This window comes from Triticum urartu, chromosome 7 (assembly GCF_003073215.2).
Source record: "Triticum urartu cultivar G1812 chromosome 7, Tu2.1, whole genome shotgun sequence".
NCBI lineage: Eukaryota > Viridiplantae > Streptophyta > Magnoliopsida > Poales > Poaceae > Triticum > Triticum urartu.
Genome location: NC_053028.1, coordinates 365,016,459 through 365,031,719, shown reverse-complemented (window position 1 = coordinate 365,031,719; position 15,261 = coordinate 365,016,459). Strand labels below are relative to the sequence as shown.

General features: G+C 46.1%; 1 protein-coding gene across 7 annotated transcripts; it reads left to right on the top strand.

The window, feature by feature from the left end:
- The first annotated feature begins 427 nt into the window (after positions 1 to 427).
- LOC125520866 (lipid droplet phospholipase 1-like) lies at positions 428 to 11,696 on the top strand. Of its 7 annotated transcripts, none has more exons than XR_007288890.1 (10): positions 430 to 965; positions 1,067 to 1,134; positions 1,802 to 1,872; positions 7,975 to 8,217; positions 9,333 to 9,496; positions 9,586 to 9,641; positions 9,788 to 9,848; positions 9,936 to 10,044; positions 10,341 to 10,438; positions 10,917 to 11,130. XR_007288890.1 is itself a non-coding variant. In XM_048685909.1 (10 exons), exons 1-10 carry the CDS (start codon positions 601 to 603, stop codon positions 11,436 to 11,438), a joined length of 1,293 nt encoding a protein of 430 aa, XP_048541866.1. In that variant the 5' UTR covers positions 430 to 600; the 3' UTR covers positions 11,439 to 11,696. The 7 variants fall into 7 exon arrangements, 6 of the variants coding, with proteins under 6 accessions (XP_048541868.1, XP_048541867.1, XP_048541866.1 ...); XM_048685909.1 differs by lacking the exon at positions 10,917 to 11,130 and adding an exon at positions 11,373 to 11,696 and having other exon boundaries at positions 9,796 to 9,848; XM_048685906.1 differs by lacking the exon at positions 10,917 to 11,130 and adding an exon at positions 11,358 to 11,696 and having other exon boundaries at positions 9,796 to 9,848.
- The last annotated feature ends 3,565 nt before the right edge of the window (positions 11,697 to 15,261 follow it).

Sequence of the window (15,261 nt, the reverse complement as noted above, 5' to 3'; positions counted from 1 at the left end):
AAATAGTGCAAAATAATTTACAAATGAAATATAATATTCCAAAAAATGTTGGCCACCATAAAAATGATACCATTCTAAAAAATATCCTTGATTTAAAAAAACACCTCAAAATAAAGAAATATTCATTTTTCTGAATAATAGAAAATAAAGTTGATTGAAAGACTATTTCATATACAACTACTCTTTCATCGGGTGAAATGAAAATGTGGAAATGAAATAGGTCATGACAAACATTATTAAGGTATATGTCCAAATTTCATGGTCCAAAAAGAAATATTTGATGTAACCATATTTTTGACGTTTTTGCAAAAAATGGATTAAAAAAACATGTTTCATAATTCATGAGGAGCAAGTTATTTTTAATATTTCATCCGGTGTAACCCACATGCATACAAAAACCGTGATAAATTAGAATACCTTTGTCCACCAAATCATCTTTGTGGCTACCTAACACACCCTCCAATCATTGTCATCGTTGTTCTCGCTCGAAGTTTCTTCATCCTCAGCTCCACCTTCTCTCACCTTCACCGAAGCAATTCCAGTTATCATCGCCGCATCTAGGTCTCCGAGCAAGCTCCACTCGTCCAACCTCCCCGCCAGATGATCGCCTCCAGCGCTACCCCGATGGGCCGCGCCACCACTCCAACCCCCGGTGCCCAGTCCCGGTGGCCGCGTGCCGTTGCGCAGCTCCACCTGGCTCTCCGCTCGCCAGCCGCGCGGAGTGGTAGCAGCGGGCGCTGGATGGGATGCTTCAGGCCGGCGCCGGTGCCCGCGCCGTCGTCACCGGCGGTTACGGTGGGGGTGAACGAGGGGAGGGGGAAGCGGCCGGAGGCAACGGAGGTGGATATGGAGCCGGCACGCGGCGGAGGGGACGACTTATGGAGCGTTCAGGCCGAGGAGGAGGTAGCGCAGGGCGGGGAGTACCCGGAGCACCTTGTCGTCATGGTCAATGGCCTCGTGGGGAGGTGGATCCGTGTATACTGTTATTTTGGTCGTCTTTGCAGTGGGCTTGTACAACTTTGGGGGTTCTTAGTTTCAGTGGCAAAATGTGATCATTGTTTTACAGTGCGGATGACTGGAAGTTTGCAGCTGAGCAGTTCGTGAGGCGGATGCCAGACAAAGTGATCATCCACCGTGAGTATCCCCAATCCACATGCTATGCAATTTCGTGCTGGATTTCTTGGTAGTATTAGTATATATCCTCTGAATTGTAGTGCTAAGTAAGATATTTTCAGTGCGCCGTGTCTGCATGCCATTTTGGGATATTGGGAGTGCCACTTTATGATAGAAAATCAAGTTTACATACATGACAATTCAATGGTTATTTTGTAATTGGATTTATACCTGAGCCTAAACTTGTGCTGAAGAATTTCATACAACATGCCGGTGCCGACATGTAGTCGAGATTAAGTGACTGAGATTAAACAGCAAACTGTCAGCGGGAGAACCATCCGGTACAGTAAACACGTAAAATGCTGGTTCCTTCTGGTTTTGCCACACAACTTGGAATTAGATGGAGTGATAACAACCAGCAAAAGCTGCATTAGCCAATGCTATTTGAATGTTGATAGTATTTGCATTGGTCTTAGGCCATCACCCAGTTTCATGCCAAATATTGTGCAATCGTTCTGCTTTAGTACTAGTCTCATTCAGAACATGACTCTCCAGACCAGGCAGATTTCATAACCGATGAATACATTCACACAGCTTTTGTCTTTCCTTCATTCTGTGTTCTGTCATAAGTTGTTCCAGCTACTACTGGTTTCCTATAAAGAGATTTGGGCTGCGGCTTTTCATGCAGGGAGTCAATGCAACTCTGCTACACAGACATTTGACGGAGTTGACTTGATGGGAGAAAGGTTAGCAAACGAGGTACTTTTTGTTCTGACAAAATATTGTCCTCTGTGTAAGAGCTTATAGCATCCCCTAACAGATTGTTACTAAGTACATTACTTAGTAGATAGTTAATACTGCTAGTATCATCATTAGTAACCTCTCAAATAGGTTGCTACTAAGACTTGTTGCTAAGATAAAGAAAAGTATCATGTTGGTGTCACTTGTGAGAGGGTGGAGCGTGTTGAGCATGATCATTATCACGTGTACATTAGGCAGCTAGGATCTTGTTTTATTATTTCCTAGTCTACGGATATCTCCCGATCCTTTCCTTGTATAGCGTATACGGTTGAGATACTCCTGCCCATGCACTCTATATATGCTACGGCATACGATCAATGTAAACATTGACAATCCACATGGTATTAGATACCGCACATCTTTCCTAACCTAACGCTTCTGCCGCCGCAAATGTGCCGCCGCCGCCCCCTTGCCGCCATAGTCCACCTGCTGCCGCACCCACCCCCTCCCCGGCCGCCGCACCTCCCTGCTGCCGCCGTCCCCTCCCTTCCCCTCTCTTCCTCCCAAGCCAAACCCTAACCCCTCCTCGTCGCCACCATGTCCATCGCCTCCTCTTCCCTATTTGGTGGCTCGAACCCCTTCGCCAGCCCCGACTCCGTTCCCGCCGAGGACATCCGCAACATTGACATCCTTGCTCGCGTGCCCATCCGTCTCTCCCAGGAGGATTCCTCCTATTACGCATGGAAGACCTACTTCAACCTTGTCTTCCGTGAGTATCACCTCTAGGAGCACGTTGACGGCACCGTCGACGCCAAGGCCATGGAGTTCGACGCCGAGTGGTCGGCCGTCGAGGCAACTCTCATCCGCTGGTTCTTCCTCACCATCTCCAAGGACCTTTTCTACACGGTGGTGCAGAATGATGATGATGCGCACGCCGTCTGGACGAAGCTCAATGGCCTCTTCACCGACAATTGGCTCTAGCGGCTCGTTTTTCTTCAGCGAGAGTTCTTCGGGTGCCATCAAAATAACTCCTCTGTGGAAGACTTTTGCATGCGCTTGAAGTGTCTTTGCGACAAGCTCCGTGACATCGGCGAGAAAGTCTCCGACGACCTCCTCCTCAGTACCCTTGTCGTCGACCTCAACGAGGAGTTCAGCCGGCGGTGCCGTTCCAGCCGCCCCCACCGTTCCCACCGCCGTTCACATTCCCTCCTCAAGGGACGCTCGCGCCTACTGTTCCCGCCGATCACGGCGGTCGCTGCGGCAAAGGGGGCCGCAAGGGCCAACAGCGGGTGGCCAACCCTAGCGGGCCGCCTCAGGCCACCCAGCAGCAGCAGCAGCCCACACCGTCGTGGGCCTTCGGGCACAATCCCTGGACCGGCGTCGTGCACGCTTTTTCCATGCCAGTGCCTCGCCCGACCGCCCCCGGCATCTTGGGCCCTCGTCCGGCCCAACATCAGGCCTACCACGCCGCCCCTAGCTGTACTCGCCGCCTCAACAGTATGGGGCATGCCCAGCGCTGCCGGCGCCTCCTCAGCAGCAGGCCGGCGCCATCTTCTTCAACATGGTGCCCTTGCCGCTGCTCTGGGACCCGACTCTTCTAGCCACGCTGCACTCCGCCCCCATCCCAACAACTACACCGGAGGCGGAGATTGGTACATGGACACCGGGGCAACCGCCCTCATGTCTTCTAACCCCGGTAACCTCGTCACTTCTTTTCCCACCAACACCTCCATCCGCATTACTGTCGGAGACGTTTCCTCTCCTCATTACACATATTGGCCATGGTTCTTTTCCATCTTATTCTACACCCATCAATATGTCTAACGTCCTTGTTTCTCCTGGCTTAATCAAGAACCTTAGCTCTGTTCGCTGTCTTACTCATGAAAATCCAATTACCGTTGAATTTGATGAATGTGGTTCTGTGAAGGACTCTCGTACCCGGATGGTACTTCACCGATGTGACAACCTCGATGAGCTCTACCCGGTCCACCGCCCTCCTCCACCACCACCGCTCCTGTCGCCCTCTCCGCCGGTGTGGACCTCTGGCACGTTCGTTTGGGCCACCCCAATCCTGCTACACTTCGTCACATTCTTAGGAGTTTTTCTTTCACTTGTAATAAGCTCGCTGGCCATAATTGTCATGCTTGCCGTGTTGGCAAACACGTGCGTCTTCCCTTTAGCAACTCTACTACTATTGCTTCACATCTGTTTCAGTTGATTCATAGTGATGTTTGGACATCTCCCATTGCGAGCAATTCCGGCTATCTTTACTATCTTGTCATATTAGACGATTTTACTCACTATGTGTGGACTTTTCCTTTATGGCAGAAATCCGATGTTCTCTCAACACTTAAAACTTTTTACTCATTTGTCTCTACACACTTTGGTCGTCCCATTCTTGCGTTTCAAACAGACAATGGGAAAGAGTTCGACAATCTTGTTGTTCGCACTTTGCTTGCCACACATGGTACTATCTTTCGTCTAACATGCCCTTACACTTCGCAGCAAAACAGGCGGGCGGAACGTGTCCTTCGCACTCTCAATGACTGCATGCGCACCCTCCTGTTTCATGCCAACATCCCGCCTCGTTTTTGGCCAGATGCTCTTGCCACGATGTCTCTCCTGGTCAACCTCCGGCCTTGCCGCGTTCGTCGGAACTATGCGCCGCATCAGTTACTTTATGGCACTCCTCCATTTTATGATGAACTTCGAGTCTTCGGTTGTCTCTGTTATCCTAGCATCGCTTCCACCACCCCACATAAGCTTGTTCCGCGTTCCCTCACATGCATCTTTCTTGGGTACCCCTCCAACACCAAGGGCCACCGGTGCTACCACCCAGTCTCTCATCGGGTGATAACTTCAAGGCACGTTTACTTTGACGAAAAAGTGTTTACCTTTCAGCAGGTACCTCCAGCTGATGCACCGACTTCGTCATCCCCCCTCCCCTTGGCGGACCTTCTTCGGTGCAGCCGCACCTCCGCGGGGGACGCCCGTGCCTGGCTGCCGCTGCCTCGGGCTCTGGTTTGGCTGACCAGAGCGCCTTGGATTGCTGGGCCTCAGGCTCGGCTGCCTCGGGCCCAACCACAGGCGCGGCCTCGGGCTCCATGGCGCCTTTGACATCCTCGGGCCTGGCTTCACGCGCTCCCTCACTGGACCCGATGGGGTCGGCCTGGCCTTCGTCTACACTGCTCGACGACCGGACGCTCGTCGCGGTGCCCCCGCTCCACATCACGGCTTAGTTGTGCACTGGTGCCCTCCGACCGAGTATCCGCTATCCGTCCGAGCACTACCTCTACGCGACATCGACCTCCTCGCCGTCGCCGCTGCCATCCTCGGCCCGGGCCGCTCTTCGCGACCCCAACTGGCTTGCTGCTATGCAGGAGTTTGACGCGTTGCAACGCAACCGCACCTGGCAGCTCGTCCCACCTCCCTGGCATGCTAATATGATTAGCGGGAAGTGGGTGTATCGTCACAAGACGCGCCCCGATGGTACCCTGGAGCGGTACAAGGCTCGTTGGGTAGTTCGCGGTTTCCGGCAACGTGCTGGAGTGGACTTCACCGACACCTTCGCCCCGGTCGTCAAGCCGGGCACGATTCGCAGCGTCCTCCAGCTTGCGGTGTCTCGTGCCTGTCCGGTGCATCAGTTGGACGTTTCCAATGCGTTCCTCCACGACCATCTTGCCGAACAAGCATATTGCCAGCAGCCCACTGGTTTTGTCGACGCCACACACCCTGATCATGTGTGCCTGCTTTCTTGGTCCCTCTATGGATTGAAACATGCGCTGAGAGCGTGGTACCAGCGCATCGTCGCCTTTCTTCTGTAGTTGGGCTTTCGAGCTACTCGCTTTGAGGCCTCACTACCATCACGGCTCGACGACTGCCTATCTACTAATGTACGTCAACGACATCATCTTCATGGCATCCTCGGCCGAGCAGCTTGGACAGCTCACTGCTCGTCTCAGTGTCGAGTTCGCCATGAAGGACTTGGGACCGCTCGACTACTTCCTCGGCATTGAGGTCACTGGGCGCCCCGACGGTTTTTTCCTTCATCAGGACAAGTACGCCCATGAGCTTCTTGAGCGTGCCAGCATGCTTAATTGCAAGCCCGTTGCCACCCCTGTTGATACGAAGGCAGAACTCTCCGCGCTTGATGGCTCCCCAGCACCTGACGACCCATTCTATCGGTCTATCGTCGGCGCCCTGCAGTACTTGACCCTCACCAGACCAGATTTGCAGTATGCAGTGCAGCAAGTGTGCTTACATATGCATGCTCACCGAGACAGTCACTGGAACCTGGTGAAGCGGATTCTGCGTTATATCCGCGGCTCTATGGCTCTTGGGCTCACCTTGACAGCACCGTCCTCCACCGACATGGTCGTTTACTCTGATGCTGACTGGGCTGGCTGTCCGGACACGCATCTTTCCACTTCTGGCTATTGCGTCTACCTTGGGCCATCCCTCATCTCCCGGTCCTCGAAACAACAGCCTACGGTCTCCTGTTCCAGTACTGAGGCAGAGTACCAGGCCCTCATCTCCTGGTCCTCGAAACGGCAGCATGCGGTCTCCCGTGCTAAGGCATAGTACCGGGCAGTGGCCAACGCGGTTGCTGAGTGCTCTTGGTTACGACAACTTCTCGGGGAGATCCACCATGACGTTTCACATGCTACCCTTGTATACTGTGACAACATCTCCACCATCTACCTCTCCGCCAACCCCGTTCATCGTCGTCGCACGAAGCATATCGGGCTCGATATACACTGTGCATGAGCAGGTGGCTCTCGGCTGCGTCCGTGTTCTGCACGTTCCCACCGCTCAGCAGTTTGCCGATGTCATGACCAAGGGGTTACCGACTTCTACTTTTGAGGAGTTCCGGTCCAGTCTTTGTGTCATTTGCGGGGTGGGGGGGGGGGGGGGGGGGGGGGGGGGGGGGGGGGTGTTGAGCATGATCATTATCACGTGTACATTAGGCAGCTAGGATCTTGTTTTATTATTTCCTAGTCTACGGATATCTCCCGATCCTTTCCTTGTATAGCGGATATGGTTGAAATACTATATATGCTACGGCATACGATCAATGCAAACATTGACAATCCACATAGCGCAGCGCACAAATAAGGGTCTCTCCAATAGCACGTTTGGTTGTTACTAGTGTCTTTTTAGAAGTGCCATGCCATTTCTACCTAGAGCAACGACCTCACCTCTCTCCTTACTCTTCTCACCGTTTTCTAAATGCTTTTTTTGTGGATGTGGCTTACCTCTTAGCAATAGTCGAGGCAGATTGTTTGAGACGCTGTGACTGCTTCGTTCATTGATTCATCTTATTTGTGCCCTTTTAATAGAAATTAACCACATTCGCGCAACGTGTACTTGAGTACTTGTTATTGTGCACACGTACAAGTATTGTTAAACTTTGTCTATTTTTTCTTTATTTCTGTCCGGTAGACAGCATATACGTGAGAGAGTTGTGGTAGCACCAATTGAAGAGAAGCTTGTCCAACATTGTCGGAGATGGTTTGGGCATATACAACACAGGCCTCCAGAAGCTCCAGTGCATAGCGGACGGTTAAAGCATGCTGATAATGTCAAGAGAGGTCGGGGTAGACCAAACTTGACATGGGAGGAGTCCGTAAAGAGAGTCCTGAAGGACTGGAATATCACCAAAGAACTAGCCATGGACAGGGATGCGTGGAAGTTAGCTATCCACTTGCCAGAACCATGAGTTGGTTCGAGATCTTATGGGTTTCAGCTCTAGCCCACCCCAACTTGTTTGGGACCAAGGGCTTAATTGTTGCTGCTGCTGCTGTTGTTGTTGTTGTTGTTGTCTGTCTGTCTGTCTGTGTGCTAGACGACATCTGCTTCATGAGCTGATTAATTATAAACTACTTGGGCTTAATAGGTTAATGATAAGATGTTACTAAGCTGATTAATCATAAACTAGCTATGGTTTACGTTTAACATGCAGGGTGATATCATGATAGGTTGTTAAGCTTCACTTTGTGACCCGTTGGTATCAAAGCAAGGCAAATTAGGTCTATATTGATCTTATGCGATCCTTTTATTACTGGAAGTACTATGCTTTCATCACATCATTTCATATTTGTACTAACGGAACCCGTATAGGTTCTATCAGTTGTCGAGCAAAGAAGAGGTGTGAAGATGATCTCAATTGTGGCGCACTCTCTGGGTGGTCTTGTTGCCAGATATGCTATAGGAAGGCTTTACGAATGTGGTAACAGAACTAAATGTTCCGTTGGGAACAACAGAGAGCAAGTTGAATGCTTGGAGGGTCTCATCGCCGGCTTAAAACCTATGAACTTTATAACCTTTGCATCACCACATCTGGGTTCAAGTGGAAACAAACAGGTAGCAATATCACTGCTCTCTTCTATTGTTTTATAAACTAGAGTTTGATCATTCAACTGTCTCTTTCCCCGGTTCACGTACCCACTTAACCTACCCATGGGAGAGAGATTTAACCGGTACACTCCATTCAATGCATTCATTATTTAGTGCAATTAGTAAACTAATGTATTTGCGATTCAAACCTTAAGCTTTTAGGAATATGCAATTTGTATTCCTATGAGGCCATACGCCAGCGTATATACCCCTCTCCAAGAGGTAAAAGCCACGTTGTGCTCTAGTCTGGGCTTTCATGAAGGAATCCGCCAACTGTAACTCAGAAGGCACATTCTGAAGTACTTCAACCCACCTGCTTGGGGAAGTACTTGATGGCGACTTCCTTTGGCTGGTGGGAATGGTCCAAGAGCTCCACTTCCCAGGATAGAGGAATCATGTAAGACTCAGGGGCTTTTGACGAGGATACGACACCCGGATTTAGGCAGCAAGGTCGAAAGCGGGCCAACGACCTTAGCATGGGCTTGACTGGTGACTTGGGCCAACCTTCTATAAGGGACGCCTTCATCATCTCGAGGGACAAGGTAGGCAACCAATTCACCCAACTAGTCAGGGTCCGGCGCGACCCAGTAGCGCACACCAACTTGTAAACTTACCTGAGCCATGTAACCCTAACTTGACCACTCATAGATGGCCAGTTAGTGGCCCCTCGGTTGGGACCAAATCTTCTCAGATAATTCTACACACCACTAGTGAGATCCAGGGTTCCTCACCTAACCCTTCATCTTCCACCTCTGCCACCACCACGGCGCACCTTGTACCAAGAACCCTAGCTGAGATCTCTCTGATCTCAGGCCAATACACAAAGCAATACATCTTAGCAGTAGGAGTAGGATGTTACCTCTCCAGGGAAGGCCTGGACCTGGGTAGATCGTTGTCTCTTGTGTGCAGCCATCCTGATTTGCCACTCGTAAGCCGTCCGAACAAATTTAGCTATCCATCATGCACCCTTGATAGCTACCACGGGATCAGAACACTGACACTCTTCGAATTCAGATTGCAATAGAACAAGAACATTCAAATGCTTCAGTAATGTTAGTCTCATGTTCAGATTCTTCCACCAGCTCCCCTTTCTATGTGGCTTGCCTTTCCTGGAGCGAAGAGCATCAGAAACTGCACATTTGATTGTTGGAAGAACTGGAAAGCATTTATTCCTTACAGACAGTGATGATGGTAGGCGTCCACTCCTTCTTCAAATGGTTCAGGATCATGATGATATAAAATTCAGGTTATTTTCTGTATTGCGCTCCAGTTGTCCTAATTAATTAGAAGTGTATACGGCATCATTTCTAAAGTATACCATGTTCTGCTGTGCAGATCCGGATTGCGCTCTTTCAAACGACGTGTGGCATATGCGAATGCCAATTTTGACCGTATCCTTTTAACTGATGAAATTTCAACCATATCCTTTAACTGTTGAAATTTCAACCGTATGCTTTAACTGCTGAATGACATACTTGTGTTCACTGTGTATTGTAAATTGCATATTTTACTTCTAACTGTATACCCACTTAACCAGCTGAAAAGATATGGTGGGTTGGAGAACATCGTCAATCCGGCGTCAACACGAGTTGCCAAAAGTATGTATCAGGAATGGTTTTATGTTTATGGTTTCTTCCCTGTAAGTAAACGAACTAATTTTTAATTGAATTCAACCCCTTCTGCAGCATCGCCTTCTTGTTCGTGATGAGAAGTATCCACATATAGTCCATGTTGATAGAGGAATTATGGACAGAAATGAAACCGAAGTGAGTGCTAATCTCTGTGGCCCAGAAGGTATGCTGGCTTTCTATTGTCTTCTGTTGCCTTAACATTTTCTTAGTTCCCATCATGGTTGCATCAGACTTTTTAGTTCCAAGTCTCTTCTTATTGAGTTATTTACATTGGACCTTTTGGTATTCGGCCAACCTTTTTAGGAAGTCGAGTGGCATAGACTGAGTTTGCTGTTAATCAGTTCCCTGCATGCCCGGTTTAAAATAACCTTGAGATCATCTTCATATGAGCTGTTCGCTAGCCCAAACATGTTAAATCATTGTTCATCAATTGTTGACAAGTGGCAACATTACATGCAGAGGAGATGATAAGAGGCCTAACACAACTGCAGTGGGAACGTGTTGATGTGAGCTTCCAGAAAAGTAGTCAAAGATTGGTTGCGCATAACACCATCCAGGTGTGATTTTTGACCTTTCCAAGCTGACTTTTGTATTTTGTTTGAAGTATTGTTTTCATTTTTGGTATCTGAATTTGGTGCTTCCATCCAGTGGCATATGAACTTTTGCTCTAAAAAACAGAGGGGCATTTTTCTAAGTTAAAATCCAATCTAGTCAAATGCGCCCAGATATCATTAGCAAAATCACCTTGCATGGAATTGCTTATTCTGTGTAATAGGCCCATTATTATCCTAACTTGATGGTATTGATAACCATGTTGTATATTCAAACAGGAAAAAGTATTTCACATATATACTAATTCAGTATATATAAAGAAAAAGATAAAAAAACGTGAAACAAAAATGACATTGCGGCAATACCCTTCAACAATTTTCGCTAAGAAACTCTGGGTACCTGATTCTTTGTTGCGTAGTAGAATATGCCAATGCAATAATACATACATTTTGATCATACTTCTCTTTACTCTATGAACGTCAGGTAAAGAGCTATTGGCTTAACTCAGATGGGGCAGACGTTATCAATCACATGATGGATAATTTCCTCATCTAGTTCATGAACTCCACAGGGTGCACTGTGCTAATATTCGTGTCTGAGTTTGGTTACAAGTGATAGTTTAATTTTGCGTAGGCGGTTTGACCTTGTAGGTTGTACAATTTTCATTCTACACTGAGATATCAAAATTGATTCTTTAGGTTTCTTGTGCTGTAGATGTTAGACTACAACTTTTTTGTTTTATCCGCAATCCGCCTCTACCATTTTATTGTACTAGGTAGGAAGTGCGGCTTGCCGCACCTGGCAGCGATGCTGCCAGGTATAGTCATATCCAATTCGGTAATACAATCATTGAAACATTGCAAATATAAAATAATATAGCATAATATAGATGTGTTTATCAATCTATTAACATTCAGTACATAGCGGTATTTGGTCCAGGAAACAACAAAAGGCTTCAGTCCAGATGACCATATAGCACGGATGACCAGAACTGCTCAGCTTTGAGTTATCTTTGGCATTTCTTGAGCTCCACCGAGTTGGCATCATCTATTGTAATTATGTCCGTGGTCAGTAGATAGGCTAAAGCATGCGGATTCAATAGCATCACTGGCAAGCTGAATTGGTTCTCCATAAAATTCCTGTTGAGTTGGCAATATGCTTTTGCTGTGGGGTCGGATATCGATTTTCACCTATGCCATTACTGTGCAATCATCATCATCAACAAGTTTGAATGCATGGATTGTACTGCCAATCCGTTTGATAGCTTCTTCGAGCATATATACCTTCTGCTGATGGTAACACAGATGGCAGAGCTACATTCATTGAAAAGGTAAAAGAATCTATTAGGTTAATTGGGTATGTTACCATTAGTAAATTTTTAGACATATGCATGGCTTAGTTATAACATGTGGAAGTCCCTTAACTATTAAATCATCATCATCCATCAGTGAGAAGAGAAACATGCATAAGGTCCTTCGCATTCACATGAGAAAAAAACGGCATGATTTTATCTTGGAACACCAAACAATCTACATAATGTAGAAGGGCATGATACCAACTCCATTACAGCTGAACCTACCTAATTAGCAGTAAGAATTGGATAGTGCAAGTGCATGATCACATCTCATCATTCTATATAAGTATATGACAATAATAACAATACTAATTCATGGGTCGTGAGAGTAGAGAACATTTATTATATACGAAGGCACACCATTGTCTACCACAAATGTAGGGAAATATGGAGTAGAGCACTAAAACAAAGAAGAGTACAGGTTCCTTTCACCAACGGAAGAAATTTGCAGACAACACTCAATAGGGGATGAAAAACAATGGGAAATTGTTCTTCTAAGACTGTCTCAAATGATTATGAATCATGGGCATGCCCTGCACACACACATATGTATTTTTATTATTTCCATGCACTACTGGCTACTCTATAGTTTGCACATGTCAGGCTAGCAATCATCCTTGACATCACATATTGGTGCAACCCAAGAAACTAAGGCCTCATTTGGTTGCCTGAGGAAATATGCCCTGGGTAGCAAACCCCATCGGGGGATTTTGAGGGTCAGGTAGGATCCACTTCTCCCACGGGGGAAATCTCCCAAAGTCCACGTTACCAAATGGCAACAGGTTGAAGGGGGCAAAATCCCCAGAAGAAGATAAATTAAAAAAAAACACAAAAATGAAGGATTCTACACAATCAATTTTGAAACAGCTCAGAAAAATACCATGAATAATTACGAAAAAACACAAATATATTCAAGACATTACATATAATTCTATAGATCACAGAAAATCAAGGAATTTGCAAATGTATAAATAATCACTGATTTAGGACACTCATGAGAATAGTCAGAACTAAAGATGTCACATAACATAGAGAGGCAACATTTCTTAGGTACTCTAATACAGAACGAGAAATCAAGTGTCACTCCACTCGTGCTGAGTGGCGATCCAAATGGGACTACGACCTTTCGTGAGCTAGAGGTGTAAGAATGTAGCTGACTCCAACAAAAATTGTGTTGTAGCCTCGTCTCAGAAGTGTAGCCCCCCTGATTTATACAAATGAAGGATCATAAGCTGGGAAAGAGAAGCATATGATAAATTATTAACAGATTCTAATATGACATGATAATACAAATCACATTGGCATTTCAGTTCCGATCTTTTATGTGCAAAAGTCAAAATCACCGAAAAAGACCCCAATGGCAAGTCCAGATTGGTTATCTGGAACCAATACTGACTAAGACATACTCATACAGATCTTAACACTAATACAGCAGAACCAAAAATGACTTTTGCGATCACTGGTGACACTCTTAAGCCAATAATTCAATTACAACGATTTTATCGTTAAGAAATGGGGATTAGCCTACTAAAGTACTGAGATTATAGATTATACGTATAAATTAGGAAACATGAAATACAAAAATAATTAGCAAAATTACGAAATAATTCACCCCACCTCAACAGTTACACGAGTCGAGTCCCACAAAACCTAATAATGTCTAGGATAAATTTATCATGCCCCCAGTTTTTCTTCTTTGTGGGGCCCAGTACATCCATATACTACCCTTTCTTCTTGGTGCCCCCAGTACATCCATATACAACTTCTGCAATCATATAATTAAAAAAAATACTACTCTGGCGGAATGATTACAAAAATAATTCTGAAGTATTGTTGCCACAACTTGGAACATATAGTAATTGCAACCGACAGAAAGCACAACTTGCCTCCAGATAAATCAAATCACATACCTTGAAAATGTAAGTTGAAAATATGAATGATAAATGCTAATCTGCAGATGTATATAGTGACCCTCATCTAAACACATAGACCAAATGGTAATCCATGTATTATTGGAGCGAGACCAACTAGCTCCTTATGTTTGCAGAAGTTGATCAAAGGATAACATAATTAAGAAACATCAACTAGATTTAATTTTCTATGGAGGCACTGCTAGGGTAACATCAAATGATCAATTCAGAATAACTCGTGTTATTGCAAAGGAAAGAATAGGCAGAGTTCAGAAACAAAGGTTCATGGATCTACAAACAGTCAGATGGATAAAACTCAGGTTCAGATAAAACTCCAGTCAATAATGGTGCAAAATAAACAAAGATAAGATGGATGTAGTGCAAAACAAGAAAATATAAGATGAACTGTCTACACAAGTGATGTTCTCTCCATCGCAGAAATTTCCTCCTTCAACCAATAAAGTCTAAGACATGGGTCAGTGGTGTTGATGAATATTTCTCGATTTATTTGGTTGTGTCCTTTGTCATGTGTGAAAGAAACTTGATATCAATAGATCATGATATCCATAGATACAAGAAGAGTATTGAGCTATGCAAAGTGTATGATGCATAATGGCATGTAACTGCACAGGTTGTCTAAGAAGTATAACAACAACAACAACAACAACAAAGCCTTTAGTCTCAAACAAGTTGAGGTAGGCTAGAGGTGAAACCCATAAGATCTCGCAACCAACTCATGGCTCTGGCACATGGATAGCAAGCTTCCACGCACCCCTGTCCATAGCTAGCTCTTTGGTGATACTCCAATCCTTCAGGTCTCTCTTAACGGACTCTTCTCATGTCAAATTCGGTCTACCCGCCCTCTCTTGACATTCTCCGCACGCTTTAGCCGTCCACTATGCACCGGAGCTTCTGGAGGCCTGTGCTGAATATGCCTAAACCATCTCAGACGATGTTGGACAAGCTTCTCTTCAATTGGTGCTACCCCAACTCTATCTCGTATATCATCATTTCGGACTCGATTCTTCCTTGTGTGGCCACACATCCATCTCAACATACGCATCTCCGCCACACCTAACTGTTGAACATGTCGCCTTTTAGTCGACCAACACTCAGCGCCATACAACATTGCGGGTCGAACCACCGTCCTATAGAACTTGCCTTTTAGCTTTTATGGCACTCTTGTCACAGAAAATGCCAGAAGCTTGGCGCCACTTCATCCATCCGGCTTTGATTCGATGGTTCACATCTTCATCAATACCCCCATCCTCCTGCAGCATTGACCCCAAATACCGAAAGGTGTCCTTCTGAGGTACCACCTGGCCATCAAGGCTAACCTCCTCCTCACACCTAGTAGTACTGAAACCACACATCATGTACTCGGTTTTAGTTCTACTAAGCCTAAACCCTTTAGATTCCAAGGTTTGTCTCCATAACTCTAACTTCCTATTTACCCCCGTCCAACTATCGTCAACTAGCACCACATCATCCGCAAAGAGCATACATCATGGGATATCTCCTTGTATATCCCTTGTGACCTCATCCATCACCAATGCAAAAAGAT

Coding starts and splice junctions, on each gene's coding strand:
- LOC125520866 (XM_048685906.1), top strand. CDS start 601: ATGATCGCCTCCAGCGCTACCCCGATGGGCCGCGCCACCACTCCAACC. Junction 8,218..9,332: donor GTTCAAGTGGAAACAAACAG/GTAGCAATATCA, acceptor TTCTTCCACCAG/CTCCCCTTTCTATGTGGCTT. Junction 10,045..10,340: donor TAATCTCTGTGGCCCAGAAG/GTATGCTGGCTT, acceptor CATTACATGCAG/AGGAGATGATAAGAGGCCTA.